A 22,455-nucleotide genomic window follows, 5' to 3' on the forward strand; every position below is an offset into this window, starting at 1 on the left:
CTTCTCCAAGGAGGACATACAGGTGGGCCCATAGACAGATGAAAAGATACGCAACATCACTAGCCATCAGAGAGATGTAGATTAAAAAGCAAAATGAGATACCACCTCACACCTGTCAGAATGGCCATCATTAACAAACCAAAAAACAAGTGCTGGCGAGGATACGGAGAAAAGGGAAACCCTTATGCACTGTTGGTGGGAATGCAGACTGATGCAGCCACTGTAGAAAACAGTGTGGAATTTCCTCCAAAAATTAAATATGGGACTGCCTTTTGACCCAGCGATTCTGCTGCTGGGATTACATGCTGAGAGTCCCAAATCACTAATTCAACAGAACCAACTGGGCACCCCAATGTTCACTGCAGCGCTATTTACAACTGCCAAGCGCTGGAAACAGCCTAAGTGCCCATCAGTAGATGAGTGAATCAAAAAATTGTACATTTACACAATGGACTATTACACAACAGAAAGAAAGAAGGAGCTTCTACCTTTTACACCAGACACCATGGATGAAATAAGCCAGTCGGTAAAAGACAAATACCATATGATCTCACTTATAAGAGGAAGCTAATGAACAAAATAAACGAACAGGCAAAATAGAGCCAGAGACATGGAAACATGAAACAGACTGACAGCGACCACAGGGCGGGGGCGGGGATCATGATGGAAGGAAGGAGAAGGGATGAGTCCAAGAACATAAATGGACAAATCAAAGAACGTGTACGGACAAAGAGCCATGAACAAGGTGGGGACTGACTATGGGAGTGGGGGGTGGGCTGGGCAGAGGAGGACAGAGGGGGGAAAATTGGGAACTGTAACAGAACAGAAATTTTAACAAATAATAAAAAAAGACCCAACTTCTGGATACAGTGTGTGCATCTGGTGCCCTGCGAGGGCAGAGTTTACATGCAGAAAAGGCTGACCAGAGGTGCGTGGGTTAATCAAGAAATATTCAATGTATTAAATTCACACCTTTTATCTATTTAAAATAAACGAAGAATCTCCCACCTCAGATAAGTAGTAGTAATCAGTTTGGATCTTGCCTGCAACCAGACTCAATACAACAATGTCTATAACCAGTATTTTTTTTAATGTAAGCTCTTTCCTCAATATTATGCTAAATACTGTAGAACAGGTAAGAGAAGTGAGAGATCGCTGCCCATAGGAACATCTTCCCCACCTACTAGTCACACGGCAGTTTTACGTTACTATAAATAAATATAGTCCCATTTCTCCAACATCCTCCCCAAGAACCTAAGAAGAAAATGAGCAATTCTAATATCCGTGTATATTTTAAGGTATTTTTAAGAGCTAGAGGACGTCCTACAAAACAAACATTACAAATCAGACAGATCCAGATGTATGCAAACAAAATATATTATACCCTAAAGGGCGTATCTACAAAGGCAGTAAGACAGAGCACCTTGAATGAATAACCTCACACTCAGGAACTTTCACAATAAAAAATAGAAATACCTTTACAGTCATCACAATGACAAATCAAATTCATTAATAAAAACAAAGTAAGACAAACCATCAAAAGACTTCTAAATCACACAAAATACAATTGAAGATGTTAACTGTCATGGATTCTATGAATGGTATTTCTGACCTGATTCTCAAAATTTCTCAAAAGGAAAATAAAGTGGAAAAAATCAATTTGAGAGTTTCAAATTTAAAGTTAAACAACATTTCTATTGCATGTCCATGTAAATATATAATCCATGTCTATCTGTTCCTGTTATGGCAGGACATGACACATGTCAGCTAAGTTCAAAGAAACCCCAAAGCCCATTAAAGTTGATTATGGAGCATTCCAAGCCTACTAATTACCCATGGACAATAAATTATTTAATTACGAATTTTTGAATTTCATTCTACCTCAGTGTTCCAGCTCTAACTCCACGAATTACAGCCTACATTCCCTTTAACTTCAACTGCTCACACAAAACAATTCTGGCTTTCTTCCCCCCAGTCAAGACCAGACAACCACAATTCTTTTCTGGTTCCCATGCTTTGTGGTAAAACAAGTTCTTTTCTCTACAGCCTTCTAAGCACTTCCACATACATCATTTCATTTAGTCTTCCCACAATCCTATGAGGTAAGGCAAGAACGACCACCTTTATTTCAAGGACAAGAAATAGGGATTTAGAGATGGTACAAAGTTCGTTGCTAGAAAGCAGCCAAAGGCAGGCTGAAGTCCATGTACTCTGACTCCAAGTCCAATTTGCATTCTACAGTGTCACAAATAAAAGGTACTGCTAAAAATTACTGACCTTAAAAGCTATACTTCTCCTACTTAATCAAACCCTTTGTAAATACGAGAATTAAAGTTAAGATTCTAAAGTGAATGCAAACAGCAGAGAGTGTAGTCTAAACCATCTCCCTTTTATAACATACTTCAAAAAATATAGTGTTCAAGAACCGTTCAAATGCTACCATAAAAACAGCTTAAAGTTAAAATAATTCTATTGTATCCACCCTATCACACCACACACAACCAATTCTGCAGAATGTTTGCTAGTAGAGAGTAGAAAAGGTTGTTATTACATCATATTTCACTTGGAATAGAAATGTCCGAAGACCTTCATTTTTCCTAGTCTTAACCTCCCCATGGCTTTGCTATACTCTAGTAGTGCCCACAATGGACCGCGTGAGGCAATCCGCTGAAATATGGGAAGAAATTATTAGAATGCTGTCTCCATTTTTTTAACCTGAAAATGAGAATTTTACTAAATTTACTGCATGAACTGATACTGTCACCCTCATACAAACTCAGATTACACATATCATTGGGGTGGGGTGGGCTAAAAATGTTTTCACAGAACGGATTACTATTCAAGAAAATTGAGAGACCCCTGCTACAGACAGTAGAGACGGTACATGAGTGCGAAGAGGCAGACAGCTCTCGCCTGCATCCGATCATCAAAGAGAACCTACTTAAGGTATTCAACATCCTGCAGTGCGTAGAAAAGTAGACTTTTCAACTTCATTTACACAATCCATGCTGATATAAACACAAACTTACCTCATCCTGGACTCCGCTGGTAGTGGTCAACTTGCTCCCGTCAGTAATTGTAATAATTATTGCTGGTTCCAAGAAAAAGGGGTTTCTTCCCTATAGGCAAAAAACACATCAGTCATATTAAGGTCTAGACATCAGCTCAAACTTTTTGAATAAAAAAATCAATTTTCAGAGCAGTGCATAAATCCCCCTTTCTTGCTCAATTTTACATATGGTATATAGCTTTAGTACATTTAAGAAAAATTAGGAGGAAACATAAACCAAACAGAAGACAACCTTAAAGGAGTGGAATTATGTGGGTTTTCATTTCTTCCTACACTGTTAATTCACAGTGAGCATTTATATTTATGTAATTAAAAGTATTTAATTTCTTAAAAGGGGCTTAATAGTTCACTTCTAATAATTTAACATATTTAGATAAAACAAAATACAGAGAATAAAGAGAATTCATATAGAGAATATTCTTTAATATTAAAGAATAGAAAGATATTTTGAGTAAATTCTTTAAAAAGAAGGCAAAATAGTAGGTTAACATTACCATGTAACTTAATCTGTAACGTGATCAAATGTCTCACCAAGTGATTAGGTAGATGGATGGAAGGGCTCTAAGAGCTGATTCCAAGGGAACACTAGGGCTACTCTGGGCTTAGCAAAATCAGTGTGAGTCTAATATGAAAAATTAAAATTGAGAAAGGAGCTTACTTAAGTTGCTCGGTAAAGAGTACAAAAACAACAGCAGTAGCGACAATGGAACACTGTGGCATAAAGTTCTCATGCTCTACACCTAAGGTGCAGTAACTAACTTCCATTCAAATCTCTGGTCAAGTCATTCTCTGATTACTACACTCAGTTGTAGTGACCTATCTTCTGAGAGGCTCATTTACATGTAAGCTTATCTTTGGCATATAAAGGGCTCTCATTTGAGATATTAAGCACATTCTGTATAAAACTATAACCAAATGGCAGAAGTTTCAAGAGGGTAAACCTGGTGTTTGAAATCAAAGGTATCAAATTCTCAACTACTAACAAAGTCCGAGGACAGAATGAAGTTTTATTGGATATGATGGAAAAAAGCATATGACAAACTTTAATGTGCATGTGAAACACTTGATAAAATGCAGGTTCTAATTCAGTAGGCCCCACATGGAGACCAAAGTTTTCCATTTCTAACAAGATTGCAATCTAGGAGATGCCAATGTGCGCAGACCATATTTAGAGACTTGCAAGGACATAGAAGGGTTTTACAAGCAGGCAATATTCTATGGTTCTATAACCGTTCCCTTACATATTTACGTAACTCTCATCACTAGCATATCTCAATACATACTCAGTATCTGCTGAATTTACAAACACTTTTCACATATAGTAATCATGATCATAACCTAATCATCATAAAGTGCTGGGGGTGGAGGACCTGGTAGATTACATTTCTTGATCAAGTTACACAGCTTCTAAGTGGCATATACGTTTTTCAAACTGGTATCCAGATGAAGAAAGCTTCCTCTGGTCAAATAAAATAAAATATGTTGGCTATAACCTCAAGAAGATTTTGAATGCACAGTAGCATTCAAACATTACAGAAGCCTTGCTGAAAAAAAATATGACTTTACCTGCCCTTCCTCCTCAACAGCATTCACGGTCAGCAAGGGCAAATGCTTCCATATGCACCACCCCCTCCGCTATCTGCCCAGCCGTCCCTGTCCATTCACATTCACATTTGTCATTCAAACACATAAATACAACATAAAATAATATCAAGTTCTTAAATGGCTTTACATTCTGGAAAATTCAGATAAAAATCAAAGGAAAAAAAAGTAAAGAAAAATACAACCATTTCATTCTACCTATTTATGTGAGGCATTCTCAAATCTTTACCTTTAATTGTAACTTTTAAAAAATTTTTATTTTTAGTATGTTTGGGAAGTTGGTTGGGATATAGTCCATACACCTTCATTAGAATTTCCCTCAAAATTCACCTTGGTCCTAAAGTAATTATAAACAAACTTTGGCTTAGTTATAGGACCTTAAAAAAGAATTAAATAAGCTCTGCTACAACAAAGGCAGCCAGCAGAGGGACTAAAAGTTGACTTTTGCCATTAGCGGAATTAAAACTCAAGATGTTTTACTCTGAAAGCAGTGGTTCTTGGCAAAGAAATCTACGTATGTCATGAGAAAAGAGTGCAAAGTATAACATCCTACCTTTAGAGCTATTTGCTAATGGAAATACTGCCATTTATAAAATTTGAGTTTAATACTGGTCAAAAGGCTCAGGTAAAAGTTTTTATAAAAGTAAAAATTTTCACTTAAGTTCTCTCAATAATTCCAAAATATCACAGTGTTACACAATTCCGTTAAGGCATATACCAGTAAGAAAATTTAAAGAATATAATTAAAGTACATAGAACTTACCCACTAGAACCTATTTCATTTTGTAAAAAAAAAAAAAAAAGAGAGAGAGAGAGAGATCTTGAAATGTTAAAACATTTTGCAAAAAAAAAGTTTTGAAAATGTAAAACTAAGGCTAATTTCTCTCCAAATATTAACTAGCCTGATCTGCAGAATCAGAATTTTTTTAATCCTCACTTGAGGGTATGTTTACTGATTTTTAGAGAGAGGGAAACAGAGAGAGAAAAACAGCAATGTAAGAGAGAAACATCAACTGGCCGCATCCCATACACACCCCAACTGGGGATGGAACCTAGGCAGGTGCCCTGATCGGGGATCGGACCCACAGCCCTTTGTTGTACAGCTGATGCTCCAACCAACCAAGCTACCCAGCCAGGACTCGCAGAATCAGAATTTTTAATCTCACCCCCAAATTGTCAGCATACTGGAGAGAGGGGCATTTTACTATACCCTTAAACAGGTCTTAGCTATTTCTTCTGAAGCAAAAGGCAGGCAACTCTGAGCATTCGGAAAACCTCTCGCTGCTGTTCTGCCGTAGGACAGAAGGCTCAGGACAGAAGGCTCGAGTCGTCTTTCCGTGTCACCATGCTCCACCACGTGACCAGTCCTTTGAACAATCCCATAAGGATGGCCAAGGGCTGGTGTGGGCTACACTCTGCCCGTGACTCAGGCTTCTGCTGGGGAAACGTGCACCAAAGCTGAGCACTCCAGCCCCCCTGTGGGAGCAACTGCACTTACCCCACACCTGTTTCTATTTAGCTATTTTGCTATATGCCAGGAAAGCCGTGGTCAAAAGCAATCAACAAAATACATCTGGGCTAAAGAATATCACACAGCAAGAATGTCAAAAACTTCTGAAATAGCCCAAGCTTTTTCAAGCTTTTTTTACTTAAAACTGCCTATTCAAGTAAGTAACAGAAGCAACAAGCACAAAAGATGACAAGGGCTGCCTTGCGAAACCCGCGCGGTCCCACTGCAGGTGCTCAGGCCTGGGCAGGCCTGGGTCAGCAAGGCCTCACGGGGCTGCTGGTACAGACCTCACAGCGGCTCAGCAGCTGGATTAGTTCTTCGGGTTGTCTTTGTTTACCTCTTTGTAGAATATACTTAAACAGTGAAAGTATGAAATGATGCCTGCATTGTCTACCCTTGTTTTCCTCTATTACCATAGATAAAAGAGGTAACGATGACAAACCACCTCATATTCCTTTCAGAAACTTTTTATGTAATTCCATCTATAATTTTTCAAAATTCAGATTCCATAAAGAAAATATAAAATATAGACATTAATATTAAACATAATATTCTTCTACTTTAAGCTTATTTCTAAAAGAAAAGTATCTTAGGATACAATTCACATGCAAAGACTAGTCACAACACTGATAATAATAAACATTATTACAACTATATATAACTGAGAAAATAAGCTTTTAACACATATTTTGCAACAGAACTAAAATAAATGAACATTCTTTAGTTCAGTATTGCTAACTTTTGACATTTGCATACCACAATCACAATCTTTTTCAATAGCTTGTTAATACCTGTACTAATATTTACATATTTAATATTTTTTCTTTAAATCAGTTCCATTCTTTAAATTTTAGCCTAAAACTATAGTAGCAAGATCTGTGAAATCATAGTCCTAATTATATTTTCTATTTAATAATTCCTTGTCATTAATAGTATTTAGCTACTTTTTGAAAGAATGGGGAAGTTCATTATATTAGAGGGATAAATATACAACAGGTTAATTATACATTCCAAACAAAATATAACAATGTTTAAGTCAATGGAGACCTGCCAGGTGTACATTTAAATCAATACTCCAAGGCTAGAACTACCAATTTTGTTTGTTTTAGAATTCAGCAAGAATTCAGCTAAGATCTCAAGTGGTATGGCATCAATGAGTCTTTTGATATAAAAACTCTAACACACTCATCTTAAGAAATCAGTGCTTTTAACCTAACACCTCTGACCACACACAGAAGACCCCCGAGGAGCACGGCACACCGGGCCAATCACAGCGGCCTGAAGGATGGACGCGCGCGCCTGCACAACTTCCCATGATGCCTGAAACCTTTAACCGCGGCATTTACTACATATTTAAAACACAACCTTCCAAATCGAAAGGTCATTAGTATCCAAGCATAAAATTTTAAAAACCTGCTAGTATACCAAAACCTAGTATCTTAGAATATATTAAGGTGTATAGCTAATTTTAAAATGTTAAAATTTCATATTAAAAGAAATATACTTTCAGTTTCAAGCATTCCACTATACAATTGTATGCCAATACAGTTGCTTTGCCTAACCATATAATTTCTTATGTTAAAAAACAGCACTGCCCTGGCCATGTGGCTCAGCTGGTTGGAACATCCTCCCACAAACCAAAAGACTGCAGGTTTGATTCCTGGTCAGGGCATATACCTAGGCTGCAAGTTCGATCTCCCAACAGGGCACATAAGGGATGGAACCCATCAATGTTTCTCACATTGATGTTTCTTTCTTTCCCTTCCTCTCTAAACACATCCACAGGTGAGGATTTAAAAAACAAAAAACTAACGGCATTAAAAACAGATGGAAAATTAAGGCAAGCAAAATCAGTAGAGAATCTCATATATTCATTTTAATAGTGATGAAGGAGCAATATCCTAGAATTTAATTTAAATAATAAACCACATAGTAATGATGCAAGAAATACTAAAGAACTAGAAAATTGTGTGAAAAAATTAATGTTAAAGAAACTCATAACTCCTAAAACTAAGTATACTGCATCAAAGAGGAGTAATATAAATTAAATATATTTAAAATATTAAATATGTAATAATTTCACAGAATTTGAGTTCTACATTTGAACTGGGTTGTAAAGTTTGAATAAGATTACTCTAACAACAGCTGGTTTGGGCAGCCAAATAGTGTTTATATTGGCATAAAAAGAGTAACAAGGGTTATCAAAAATATAATTTTACTTACGAAATACTAACACTCTGGATAAAAAGGTAATATATTCATTATATTAACTGTATTGGGTAATATAATTTTGGGAAAATATTATTCCAGCAATGCATGTAGTAACAAACATCTTAGAAACATGGCAAAGAAAGTGAAAAATAAAAGCCAAGATGAAGACATACTTTTAAAAACAAGTGAAGCTATATAACATGAAGCTGAAAATTAATCTGACTACAATAAATCATACAGATCTGCCTATTCTATCGAGATTAATCATCTACTTGGGTTGTTGATTACCACTAAATCTACAGATATTACCTTTGCCAAAGTCGGGTTAAGTCACATCTTTAACCACTATGGTTACTTCCTTCTAAAAACACCCACACTACAAACACGAACATGCTCTCCAAAGAATCATTCACACACACAACAGCTGCCCTACAAAAAAGATGGAAGTCGACCATAACATTCTGCATAAGTATCCTCAAGAGAGCAACTGAAAATGAGAGAAAACTGCCTAATAAGTGTTGCATATCAGTAAAGTTAGCAATAAAGCATGCAATTTAATAAAGGGAAAAAACTCACGATAAGCACTTGGGAAAACTGAATCTATTGTTTCCCATATGCTACGGCTGAAGGCCAACCTGAAAATAATTTAATTAAATAAATCATAATGTGAGATTAATGTTAAGGGTCCCTGTTTTGTAAAAAATATAGTTTTCATTTTCTAGGAGAAAGGATGATAATCTAATTTCAGTAAGATTTTTTTAGGAAATATTTAAATTTCTCTAAATCCTATATATACACACATACATTCATACTTGAGTAACAAGTTTCTAGAAATTGGCTCTTGCTAGGTACCATTTCAAATATTTAGTGATGCTTGTGCTAAATACATTCCCCATTGCATACAGATTTTAAATTTTCAAAATAGATTACATTTTGGGAAAACAAAATATTATCCACATATTTGGACCTACTGTTAAAAAAATTTATATAAGCCTTCCTAACTATACATATAAATCCATCAAGGTTTTACCTTAGAAACAAACCTCATGAAAAAGTAGATGTCATATGTGGATGACCACAGATTTTAGTAACAGGAATCTGCTATGTTTTAGATTGTTGCTATCGCTCATAAAAATGGAAGCTCTAAGAATATGGCGGTAACTTTTTTACATTAGGATTTACCTTCAATAGAGAAATCCTGTTTGGGGTTAACACTTTATCCATTATGGGTTAACAATATAATTTAAATATAAAGACTATCACTCTCTCTACCACCTGATTTTGGCTCAATTTTCTAGAGGTAATTTCTTGATTTTTCTTTCTAACTTACTGATTCGAGAAATGGGATAATTAAAACTGCACAACAAAAAAAAATTCATAATTTTACATTAGTTATTACCTGCCAAAGTACATAAATATTCAGGAACCATCATAACTAAGGCACTACCAGAGGCCAAAACATTGTGTTGCTTCTTCCTGATAACCCAAAGTACTACACCCTGTCCTTTCCTTCCAGACCTAGCCTTTGTAAGATCAGCCACTGTGGTTTTTAATAGCCAGCCTTTCACAGAACACTGCATACCCAATCATCTTCAATTTCAGTGATTAAAAATAATCTATTGTCAAAAATAATAATCTATTGTTTTGAACCTTTCCGAGTAATTGTTTGGATGCTTCCAAGGTTTAAACTCCAGGATACCTGGAAGCCTTTCTTGGTGTTTTCTAATATCTAATTAGGTTTACCAAGTTTAAGACAAAGGGAAAGTATTCATTTTAACATGCTAGTATCAATCCTGTCATATCCTGGTCATAAATGTATTACTTAACACGTAATGCTATAATTACTTTTTCTCAACTACTAAAAACTGTTTTTAGTTCTACGATAAACTATTTTAAATTAAATAGTCATTCCAAAGAACTTCACGAGTCCCCTAGGTCACCTGGGCAAAACTATGGATAAGAAGTATTAAAATGTCATACCGTTTTAAGACACAGATTAGAAAAGCAAACAGCCATAGAGACTAGTGTTAAGACATTACCAGGCTGATACAAATTTGTCCTTTGGATACAACTAACCCTCTTCATTACAAGTTAAAATACAGTTTATGTGCAAGTATCTTTCAACATACCAATAATCAAATTTCGAATCACACACAGGCCTAAAAAAGAATGTCATCACATACAAAAATCCTCCCCAGGCTTGTCCTATTGTTTTCCCCAACAATCAATCTACATTACAAACAATAAAAGGATCACGCCCTTCTACACTGGACCTGTCTTCTGGACTAGAACCTCCTCCCTTCAACCGCATCCTCACCATCAGCAACTTGAACTCTAAGATACACTGTTACAAAGCCCTAGAAATGGACTTGGATTTAAATTTCCTCAAAGAAGCTTAAAATCTTATGTTGCTTTGAAAATCAAAAACTTTACGTGTTCACTATTATTAAACTGTTTTGAACAAGAAGCAGATTTTGGGGAAAAGACTTCTGGAACACCAACAGGAAAGTATTTTTCAAGCCATCTATATAGATTCAAATCAAAACCAAAAACCACTGTGTTCCCTATGGTCAGAAATTTTACTTTAGCTTGAACTACTGAATAGCTAATTCTAGCTTCTTATGATGGATTACGAAACACCTTTTACGGTTTTTTCCTCCAAAATCCCCAGTCAGAAAGCTTGAACCCTGTTAAGTGCTTCCCATGCTATGAGGGATGATTACCATCATTCTCATCTGAGTTCCCACCATGTACCAAGCAGACACTTCGCTAGATAATTAACAAATGTTATTTCTACACAGTTGAGATTAGATTTGGGATTCCCAACAACAAAAAGTCTAAATAAAACTTTTGTAAAAATATGTTATTTCTAATTCTTATAAAAATTTTCAGGATTGGTACCATCACCATTTTGTAAGGATATGGGACATGCCAATCCCACATAAGTAGGAGGTGGCAGAGTTGGGCGCACACAGCTACAATCAAGCAGCTCTCTCGGAGTCCCGCTGCTTGTTCTAACACAAGCTGGATAAAATACTCTAAGTAACCATAATCCCAATTTTTAAAATTCAAATAAAAAGAAATTTTTAAAAAGGCAACATGTTAAAATAATAAATTGTGTTGTGCATCACCTAACCTTGACCACAATCCTGCAGGATAGAACCTTTCCTCCCATTTTCTTAATGGGGAAGCCAAGGCGACCGCTTACATGACTCTGCCGGGAACTCCTGGGTGCAGTGGGAGTCCACGGGGCCAAAGAGATTTTTCTGAATCTTAAAAGCACAATGATTAGAGATTTTCAAAATTATCTTAGATGAAATGAAAATATAAGTTAACTAATTACAAAACTGTCTAAGCAAAAAGTCATAATTATAGCACTAATATTGGCTGGCATACTACACTGAAAAAGTCAATTAATTTTAATTTACTGACTAGGTTAATAGCTCCATTTTAACTAAATATCAGAAAGGCAATAAACTATGAAATAAAAAATCAAAAAGTACAATTAAATATATACATGTATTAGCATCTAGGCCTACTAATGATGATAAAAAAAAACCCTGTCAATTATCCTCCACATTTATGTTCTTACATTTTTCCAGACAAGCAAGTGGGTAGAAAACCCAACTGAATCTAATACTATTTTAATAGGGTGTTACAAGACCAAATAGGACACACGGACAAAATGAAATGCCTGGTTTTCAGAGGAAACTAAAGAATACCTAGTTCATTAGAGAATTACAGACATACTCCCCAAAAACGGACTCAGATCCACTGGTATACCTTTAACTAAAATTTATTCTTGAATATTATGTAAATTACTAGTAAAATCAACATAACTATTCCATAACTAATTGTAATCTTTAAAATATTTCAGAAATATAAATTAAGCATTTAGCTTGGCTAGGCCTTACTTTCTTCATCTATAAAATGAAAAAGAGGGAGTAAACTTCTAGCATCACTTTGAATTCTAAAGCCATATGAAACAATAATCATAAGAAAATACTTATAGAAAGTCCAATGAAAAGTTCTGTCCATAGATGCAAAAGTTGAATTTTTTTCAAGAGTGTATATCTAATGATCACATGTGGAAATGAGAAATTTTGTTTCTACTGGATTACATATATCATTAAAACAAAAAAGAGTGTATATAAAAATTCACTAAGCTTCACACTTAGGACCTGTGTATTAAGTTGCATCTCAAGAAAAGGTTGGTGGAAGAAGAGAAATCTGGAAATAAATACAACCTAAAACAAAACCAAAAATAAAAATAAAAAAATTCAGTATTTTATTTATAGTCTGGTGACCATGTTTAAGCTAAACAGAATAATAAGGCTAAACAAATATTAAGTTCATAAAAGGAATTTTTTTAATTAAAAAAGTGGTTGTTTTATGTTATCAACCAAAATAAATAAATAAGAAGTCCATCAAAACTATTTTAGGTGAAGAATTATACGATTATGATGGCTAAAAATAATTTTAAATACTTAAAGAAACCTCAAGCTATAAAATATTGTTCAATCTCTTTGAAGAAATCCATGACATGAACAAGGATAAACTATCCTTTTAGCTAATTCTGATCACAAATGACCTTAAATTAATTCAAAATATTTGAATAAGTGAATTTTTTTAAAGTCAAATATTAGATTTGTTCCAGGCCTTTTAATTTTCAGTTGCACACAGTTAAGTACATAATTACTGACATCCTCTTGCATGAAAAAAAAATTTCTTTGAAGAACCTATTATTTTTGCCTTATTTCCTTTTTAATAATTTCTAATTAAGAATGTAATAATGTCCTTATTCTTTTTCATTTTATTTTGAAAGATCATGATAGAGTGGTTTTTGATCCTTTAAAAAACAGACTTGAGTATAAAATTATGAAGAAAAATGAGAGCTAGTTTTCTTAAAGAATCTTCAAATTTTTTAAATTATCACCTTTAAAATTAATGCTCAATGGCAAATAAATCATATTCATTTAATGCTACTTCGAGCTCAGTCAAACCTTATTAAAATATCCCGATTTACCCAACAGATGTGCTCCTCAAAGCTTCCTTGCAAAACAAACTTGTGTAAATCTCATCTTAAATGCACTAGGGGGAGCTCCCTATTTGAAAGACTCTTAAAGCATGTGCTTTTGTCTCCTCAGGGTTCCTTTTCTAACTTCTATTCCTGCAAAGCAATGACTTTCTGATTTACCTGCTGGACTATTTACATCCAGCTTTCACTTCACGAACTTTTTTTTGAACACTACCCCTTGTACTTTATCCCATGCATATCAATTGCCATTAGGACAACTTGAGCCAAGTTATAGTATTTACTTTTCACACTGCTTCTCCAAAATGAATACAAAGCCAAAGAAAAAAGTACACTTAATATACCACTAATAGATTTTAAACCATGTATTAAAAGTCGGCTTTAAATATCGTTAGATTTTTGAAACTGTAATTTCAAATTTGAAGCTGAAAAATAATGAAAACTTAGAGGTAAATAACCTATTGATGAAAGAAGTATGCTTTGAGTCTTACATAGCAAATACTTCATAGTTTTTAATATACACTGTACTACATCACCCCATTTAACCGTCTTATTGACTCTTTAGTAAGGGTACAACTGCTTCACTAACAGAAATTTGGACTATGAAGTAGTAGCAGAGGGCGAGAGTGGTAGAGTGAGTGCCCACTGATACGAAGTGATGCAACCATTAAGGTCAGGAGCGGGGTTCCAACCCTCACACCCCATTCCCCTTCCTTTACATTAAATCCAGGTAGAGGAATACCATTTAAGCAGGCTTGACTGGAGAGTCCCCCATCAGCCAATAATCATCACTGAAAATCACTTTAGGAGGCTTAAAAGACCAGGGACTTTTTGCTAGGACCTTTGACTGTGGAAGGACAGTCTCAACAAATGGTGTTGGGAATACTAAATGTCCACATGCAAAAGAAAGAAGTTGGAAATTTACCCTATAAATACACAGAATTTTAATCAAAATGGATTTAAAAGTTCGATGTTAAGATGTAAAACTGAAACTCCTAAAACAAGATTTAGGGGAGAAGCTTCAAAGACATTGGGTTTGGTAATGATTGCTTGGCTATGACCCCAAGAGTACAGGCAACGAAAGAAAATATTGACAAACTGGACTACATCAAAAACTAAAACTGTGCACCAAAGGGCACAATCAGTAGAGCTGAAAAGGCAACCCCTGGAAAGTGAGAAAATATTTGCAAATGGCCATATCTGATAAGAAATTAATATCCAGAATTTTTAAGAAACTCCTACAACTTGAAAAAAAATTTTGTTGTTAGCAAAGGTCTTAGAATAGACACTTCTCCAAAGCCAAAATAGAAATGTCTAACCAGAATATGAAGAGATGCTCAACATAAATAATTAGGTAAATGCAAATAAACCAATGAGACAATCACCTCACATCCCTTAGGATGACTAATATCAGTAAAACAGAAAATAGTAAGTGTTAGCGAGGATGTGCAGAAATCATAATTCTTGTGCACTGTGGAAATATAAAACAGTGCAACTGCTATAGGAAGCAGTATCACAGTTCCTAGAAAATTTAAAAAGACTTAATACATGATGCAACTGCACTTCAAGGTACCTATCCAAAAGAACTGAAAGCAAGATTTTTCACACTTGCACACCATGTTCATAGCAGCATTATTCACAACAGCCAAGGAAGAGGTGGAAGCAGCCAAGTGTCCATCAACAGAAGAATGGGTAAGCAATATGTGGTTCACACATATAATGAAACATTCAGCCTTTAAAAGAAATGAAATACTGACACATCATGCTATATGTATGAACCTTGAAGACATCATGCTAAATAAGCCAGTCACAAAGACAAATACAGTTGACCCTTGAACGTGGGATTGAACTGTGCAGAGTCCAATTATACATGTCTTTGGTTTTGTTTTTGGTAAATATGTACCCTTCAGTACTAGTCTTTCCTTTAACATTTCATTTAACTTACCTTATTGTAATAATACAGTATGTAATGCGTGTAACACACATAACATGTATTAATTGACTGTTATCAGTAACACTTCCAGTCAACAGTAGGTTTTTAGAAGTTTTGGGGGAATCCAAAACAGAGGTCAGTGACCCCAAACCCAGTGTTGCTCAAGGGTCAATTATGCCGTATGAATCTACTTATATGAGGTATCTTTTGAGTAGTCAAATTCATAGAAAAAGGAGAATGGAAGTTGCCAGAGGCTGGGAGAAGGGAAAACGAGGAATTACTGTTTAATGGGTATAGGGTTTCAGTTCTGCAAGATGAAAAAGTTCCGGAGGCTGGTTATACAACAATGTCAATCTACTTAACGTTACTGAACTATGCCCTCAAAATTGGTGAAGACTGAAAATTTTGATGTTTTGTGTTCTTTGCCACAATTTTAAATTTAGGGAAAATATTCAGGGGCTTAAAAATTTACCAAATACAATGCACCACTGTGTTTCCAGTTCATATTCAGCACAGTAGAATGTTCAAGTATAATCTTTCTTTTGAAAAGATGTCTATAGGTCAATGAATATCAATCTGTGGTTAATGTATTTATTGATAACCTATGGGAAAACAAAAACCCAAATGGGAATCAGGTTTCATTTTTTGACCTACGAACGTTAAAAGAGAAGACTACATTTTGTACTGAGTACTAAATGGGAGCTGCTTGGGTAAGAAGAAGAAAAAAGTACTTTTAGAACTCTACCTGAATTTTATGCTAAGTTCACAAAAAGGTCCTCATGCTAAAGAATAAAATTGGCTAAATTATTCTCCCTAAAATTCATTCTATTTGATCTTGTTTAAAAGCTACTATTTTTTCATGATTACTCTCCCTAAAATTCATTCTATGTGATCTTGTTTAAAAGCCACCATTTGTCAATGAGTAAATACTCAGCATTGAAAATCCTCAAAAAATTAAACACACATTGTATCTCATTTTAGGGTATTGGTCAAGGATTATCTTCACAGAGAAGACAGGACACAGTGTAGTCGGTCAGGTACCGCTCTAAGTCCTGGAACAATGTACTCAATACTAGTACACTGAGTAGTAGGAGCCTACAATTAGTCCAGTGACAAAAATGATGAATTACAGGCCATAATAATATTTAGCATCTAAACCTAACTGTTACCTAACTTCAAAAAAGGGGGCGGGGAGACAATGCTGAAAACAATGACAGAAAACAGAACAATTTGAAACAATATGAAAAATCACCATCTACATATAAAACTTGAACCAGACTTCTAAAACTTTAGATATGCCCTAACTTTAGATATTTAGGCTGGTTCAGATTTTCAGTGGCTCTCAAAAGGCAGCATTATTTTTGAAACTATGGTGAACACATGTGAAAAATATATATATGTATGTCAAATTTAGCTGCAATAAGCAATTTAATAAGGTGCTACTATAATTAAAAGATTGACTAAAAGCTACACACTGTTCCATGATTGTAGAAATACTGATTATCAAAATTAAGTATTTATAAGGACTTCTAGATGCAAAGTATTTTTTAGTAGGATATCCAAAGTGCTTGGGGGCGGGGGGGAAGTGCTTGAGGAAAACATTCACCAAGAATCATTCTTTGTTCTCAGCTACTCTAACCTTATAGAGGCCCTGCAAATTCTGTTAGTATCCTAGCTAGTATCTCAAAGATGTTTTATTTGTAAGTATGCTAACTAAGGTAACAGGTGCAATGCAGATATTAAAAACACTTTTGGTTATGGAAAAATCACATAGGTACTTGTATGTGGAGGGAGCAGGTGAGGCAGTATCCACACACACACACACACACACACACACTCTCTCTCTCACATTTAGATATTTAAAAAGATTATTTAGAAACTTAAAAGACTTTCAGATGCTCTATAAAATCAATATGTTGTCTTTCACCTAGCTCACCTTTTCTCATTTCCTTCAATTATTGTGATTATTTACCAGTATTTAGTACTGTGGGCTCCACAGATTCCAGTATAGAGCATGATCAAAGTACTTACGAAAATCATGTAAAAACACTGAGGTTACAGAATAAAAGTACTCCACAGGAAAAAGGCAGATAGAATGTACTTTTACAATAAAATCTATGACCTAAATTTAGTATTAAACATTTGAGACACCTAAAATTCTTCACAATTTCTCCATTCATTGAATTGTAAATGTATACTATCTAAATTACTGAGAGAGTTTTATGATGAAAAATCTCTTCTGGAATGATGTCTTCTCACTGAACACTTTACTCAATCATTTTAATTTGGAAACTGTGGCTTCCTAAATTAGTTTAATGCTAGTGTCATTTTTATGTGCCAATTCAGGGTTTAAGCATTAATATTATTCCTGGCCTCCTTGCTTATTCATCAAAATAACTAAGAAATATTACCGCTCCCCCTTCTTGAATTAATAAAACTTAAAATGCAAAAGCATCCTAGTCTTCATGCTTTTCTCTTGGTCAAAGTGGTAAGAACACCAAAGGACCACCTTCCACTTCAAACTTTCTGTAAGTTTTACCAACAAGCACTTAAGTGACTTCCAGTGGAAAATAGCAACTGGGAAAAGGAGAATACAGGTGTAAATTACAAATGTCTTCAGCCTCTCCATGATAATCAGTCTTCCTAAGGAATATTTTTAATTAGCTTGTAGGAAGTGAATGTGTCTATATGCCCTTCCCACTTACAGAATGTGAGGCTGAGAAATAGGAAATCAATTAGTTCTGCTATATACTGACAACGTGACAACCAAAAAAGGATAACTAACCAAATAATGGCAAGTTTCAAATTTGTTTTTGAACTGAAAGAAATTCAGATCAAAACCTTAATCAATGAAAGATTGTATAGCGCTACATATGACAAAGGAATATGAAAGGGAAAGAAGTCCATTATTTTACAGAAACAAATTGAAAAATTCATGGCAAATCTGCCTAAATTACTGAGTTGCAAAATAAAGCAACACAGAGAGGGGGAGACAAAAAGATTAATGCGCTAAGTTTACTTACTTAAACAATGGAAGTGCAATTAGATAAAAACAGAAACAAAGTGACTCTGAATTGCAACTACTTGAAATGCTATCTGGCCACGTTTCCCCTAAGAAGTAAAGTACAAACATTTCTGAACCAAAGGAACAAAGGAACAATTCTGTTTCTTTCTATATGAATCAACCACAAGTTGCAGTAAGGAGATTACTCCCCCCCTGAACTTTGTGAAACTTATTAAAACAGTGGCTCATGAAACTTGCAAAAAGAACAAAATGTATACCTAAATGTATCATTGTGATAACAGTGCTTTGCACTACAGCATAAAAATTAAACTTCTTGGGTTTAATAGTCTTCTATGTGCAACATTACACATACGTGTTTTATTTTCCAGGCCTGCATTCTCAGAAAGTTGTAACACACTACCTTCCATTATTCCATAGTGAACCATCATGTGATTTAAAGCTTTTGTCTCATCTTCAAATAGATGAAAGTGCAGGAGAGGAAGGAGATGGTAAGGTGGGAGGTAAGGGAGTAAGGAACAGCCTCTTTTCCAAGGTTTTGAAGAAAAATAAAGAAAACAAACTCTGGACCTGCCATTTAATTCAGGAGTGAATTCCGAATTCTTGCTCCATAGTTGCTCATTGTAAAGCTCCAAAAGCTGAAAAATCTTAATGTATTCAGCCAGTTATTGCACTCCCATGAAAATCTCACCTTACAATATGGTTAGGTTAAACTAAACCCTGATACAACAAATAATGATTTCCTCGAACATTTTTACTAATATAGAACTGAAAACCACTATTTACCTAGTGTCTGCATGTTACTGCAGACGAATTGCCTGTAGGTAGAGAATCAGGAGAAATCTGAGCGTGGTGAGGCAGGACGTTTTACCCTTTTGTGTGATGAGTGCAAGGTATTGAAACCAAACTCATGTCAACATTATAGCAAAGAATTCAGTTCCTAATTCTGAATACAAGTATCTTTTAAGGAGAAAAAAGGGCTATAAAACCATAGACAGTATGGTCAGAGTTTCACTTTTGTTTTATGTGCATGTCTTACTTTAACCTGAAGTGTTTTATACTTGTACTTCATGTTATATAGTTTTTGGTATGGACTGTTGTCTCTCCACCAAAAAAAAAAAAAAAATCAACTGTTTTCCACCTTAATATTCAACCTACCTGCCCATAGTTGTCTATGCCAGTTACTAATCTATTTAAATTTAATAAATCAAAAGCTGTCCTTAGGGATTGGCCAAGAGTCGTAAGTCCTTCTGCCTGAAGGTTTTTCAGTTCATTCATAAACGTTGCATGGTTTTCTTTCCATCCGGCCTAAAAAGAAAAATGTAAGATTTTTTTTTCTCATCTTTTAAAGCCATGTATACACGGACAACCACTACAATCTGCGGTTCCTCAAGGAGCTGCTTCACTCTACACTACGGTGTGACTAACGTGTTCATACCTTACCCCCTCCGAAGAAACTCCTCCAAAGGTGGCCAAGAATAAAGCTGCCTGCGCGACAGCTTTGGACAGCCTAACTACTTGATAACTTCCCTGGGAAACTGACTCCCTGACCTAATACCCAAAAGGTGGGGATGCAAAGTGCTCGTGGAAAACGGACGTGAGCAGGACTTCCGAAGTTAACCGACGACTGCCCCATGGAGCCACGGCCTCTCGGGGAGAATCTGACGCCCCAGCCCCGCAGCCCCCGGCCGGCCGGCTCGCCAGCCTCGGGCCGATTCCCCTTTAACGCCAGCCCGGGCTCGGCTCGCGGCGGCCGGGCCCGCTGTCACTCGGGCTAACTTGAATAAATATCCCCCACAGTTCATTGCTGCCGCTCCCGCCGCGGAGGGGAAATGTCGGCCATGTTGATCGCAGCGCCGCCGCCGCCGGGCCGGGCTGGGGAGGGGATGGCGGTGGCCCCGCGACTCCGCGCCGCGCCGGGACGCTCCGGGGCGGGGGAGGGGGTGGGAGTCCGCGGGGGAAAGGACCTCAGCGCCTAGAGCACAGCGGGTGGGGGAGGGGAGCATAATGAAGGGTGAATGGGGGGGGGCGGGGAGGGCAGCGAGGAAGGAACAGGGAAGGGAAGGGGGAGGGCGAGGGCTGTTACCTTGATAGCATAGGGAGGCTCTTCGAAAGTGACCAGCATATACCTGTCTCCTCTGCTGGCAGGATCCCGGGCTCGGAGCTGCGGGAGAGCGGGTGGGGGACGGGAGGAAGAACAGGGCGAGCGAAAAGGAAGCACAGAGGCGAGGTTACGAGGCGAAGAAGGGGCGCCCAGCGGCCCCGCAGCCCCCCCCCCTACAGTACCGCACACGCAGCGGCCACCCCTCCACGCCGCCCCCCACACACAGATCGGCTCCTACACACGCCTGGGGCCGAAGCCCGGGCCCGGGCCGAGCACGGCTCTCAGCGCCCGCCCGCCCGCGCGGTGGGGGAGGGGGTCCCCGAGCCCAGCAGCTCCCGCAGTCAGGTCCCCGACACCTCCGCCTCGCCGCCCCCGGCCGCGCTCCCCGCCACCCCTGCCGCCCGCGGGCCGCCGGGCCGGGGTCGCCGCCCGGGCTCGGTCAGTCGGTACCTTCATGAAGGTCTCTACCGCGCCTTTGGCCGTGTCCAGGTAGGTGGTGCCCAGATGGCTGCGCTGGTTCATAGAGGCAGACGTGTCTATCAGGAACAGTAAGATGGGCATAGTGCTGGCCGGGGACACCGGGGCCCGAGGTGGCAGAGAAAAAGGAGATGGTAGAGGTGGAGGCGCCGGTGGCGGCGACCGCCGCTACGCGGGGCGGGGGAAGCGCGGTCCCCGAGTAGAAAACACCGTCTGGGTCTTTCCTCCGGCTGCGGGGAGTTTCTCCCCCGATAGTTGAGAGGAAACTCCCAGACCCAGTCCTCCCCGTCGTACCCCCGTCTCCGCCTCCTCCTGCCTGCCTGCCCGGTGGGGCGGGCGCCCGGCCGTCTGTCGGTCGGTCTGTCCCCCCCGCCTCGGGGGTCCCGTCCCCGCTCCCGGTCCCTGTGTGTGTCCCAGCGGGAGACGGGCCTGGCTCCCCACCCCACCCCCGATGCAGGGAGTGGGGACCGGGGAGCTGACGAAGAGGGGAGTGGGCTGAAGGGAGATTGGCCCTGGGGCTGTTGGGAGAAGTTTCAGGGACTCCCTCCGCACCCCGGCAGTGTCACCACTTTCTCAGCCCCTCTCGCTACTGAAGCGCTTTTCTCTCTCACACTCCGGTTTTAACTCGGGCAGGGGCTGCAGAGGCACCGCCCCCTGACACGTCCTCGCGCCACGTGACGCACCGCTCCACTATTCCATTGGTTATTCCCTAGCCCCTCATTAGCATATTCAAACAGCTCAGGGGAGGGAGAAGCTTGTAGGCCGGCTCCGGGAACTGTTAGTGAGCACGCGTGAAGGCGGGGCGTCGGGAGCGCGCGCGAGCGAGCGTGAGGGTTAAGCCGGGCGGTCGGCAGACGCGGAGGCGGGCTCCGGGAAGGGGCGGGGACGGGCCGCGGAAGGATCGCGGGGTGGGGGCCGTAACCGCGTAGGCGCGCGCAGGTCGGCAGCGGCTGTGCGTCTGCGCGTCAGTGCCGCGGGACTCTCCTTGGCTGTTGGAGGTGACAGGGGTCGGGGAAGGGAAGTGGACGCTAGCCTCACCTTCTCTTCCGAGGTCGCTGTAGCAAACCCTTTCCCCGCGTGGCGAGTCGGGAGGCGATCAGTTAAGGATCAGACTCCCGGTTAGGGGAAGGAGGCACGCCCGCGGTCGGCGGAGGAGTTGCCTGGGCCGCAGAGGGCCGGCCCCCGCGTAGGCGGGCCCGGGGCGGGGGAAGGGAAGTGAGAGGTTGTTTATGACCGGGGACTGATCTCCGTGAGTTGCACCGCTCCCGCCGGGGAGTGCGGACGGTGCTGACCGCCGTTGCGCTGGTCTCCCTCGGCCTCGAGGAGCGGCCGGGGGTGAAGGCCGGACCCTGAGCCGGCAGGGAACCTTCTCGTTGGAGGACCTCCCAAAAAGGGAACAAACCACTGTTTTCTAACTCGGCCCTAAAATGGCCTGGAGGAAGCTCGATGAAGAGTTTGTAGCCCATGTTGGTCTCAGGGAGAAATAACCAG

At 38.8% G+C, this 22,455-nt stretch overlaps 1 protein-coding gene across 2 annotated transcripts in view; it reads right to left on the reverse strand.

The window, feature by feature from the left end:
- Positions 1 to 22,146, reverse strand: part of INTS6 (integrator complex subunit 6) — a 76,794-nt gene extending 54,648 nt beyond the window's left edge. The window contains exons 1-5 of one of the 2 annotated variants that reach the window (XM_054586496.1): positions 22,003 to 22,146; positions 20,938 to 21,052; positions 20,470 to 20,547; positions 19,542 to 19,691; positions 3,030 to 3,119 (exon numbers count right to left, since the gene is read on the reverse strand). In XM_054586496.1, coding sequence (XP_054442471.1) covers positions 3,030 to 3,119; positions 19,542 to 19,691; positions 20,470 to 20,547; positions 20,938 to 21,048 — 429 coding nt within the window. In that variant the 5' untranslated portion in view covers positions 21,049 to 21,052; positions 22,003 to 22,146. Of the gene's footprint in view, positions 1 to 3,029; positions 3,120 to 19,541; positions 19,692 to 20,469; positions 20,548 to 20,937; positions 21,555 to 22,002 lie in introns of those variants that run through there. The other variant, XM_054586495.1, reaches the window with a different exon arrangement.
- Between the last annotated feature and the right edge of the window lie 309 nt (positions 22,147 to 22,455).

This window comes from Pteronotus mesoamericanus, unplaced genomic scaffold (genome assembly GCF_021234165.1).
Source record: "Pteronotus mesoamericanus isolate MK-2021 breed Mesoamerican mustached bat unplaced genomic scaffold, CSHL_Meso_final contig_94, whole genome shotgun sequence".
In the NCBI taxonomy this organism is placed as follows: domain Eukaryota; kingdom Metazoa; phylum Chordata; class Mammalia; order Chiroptera; family Mormoopidae; genus Pteronotus; species Pteronotus mesoamericanus.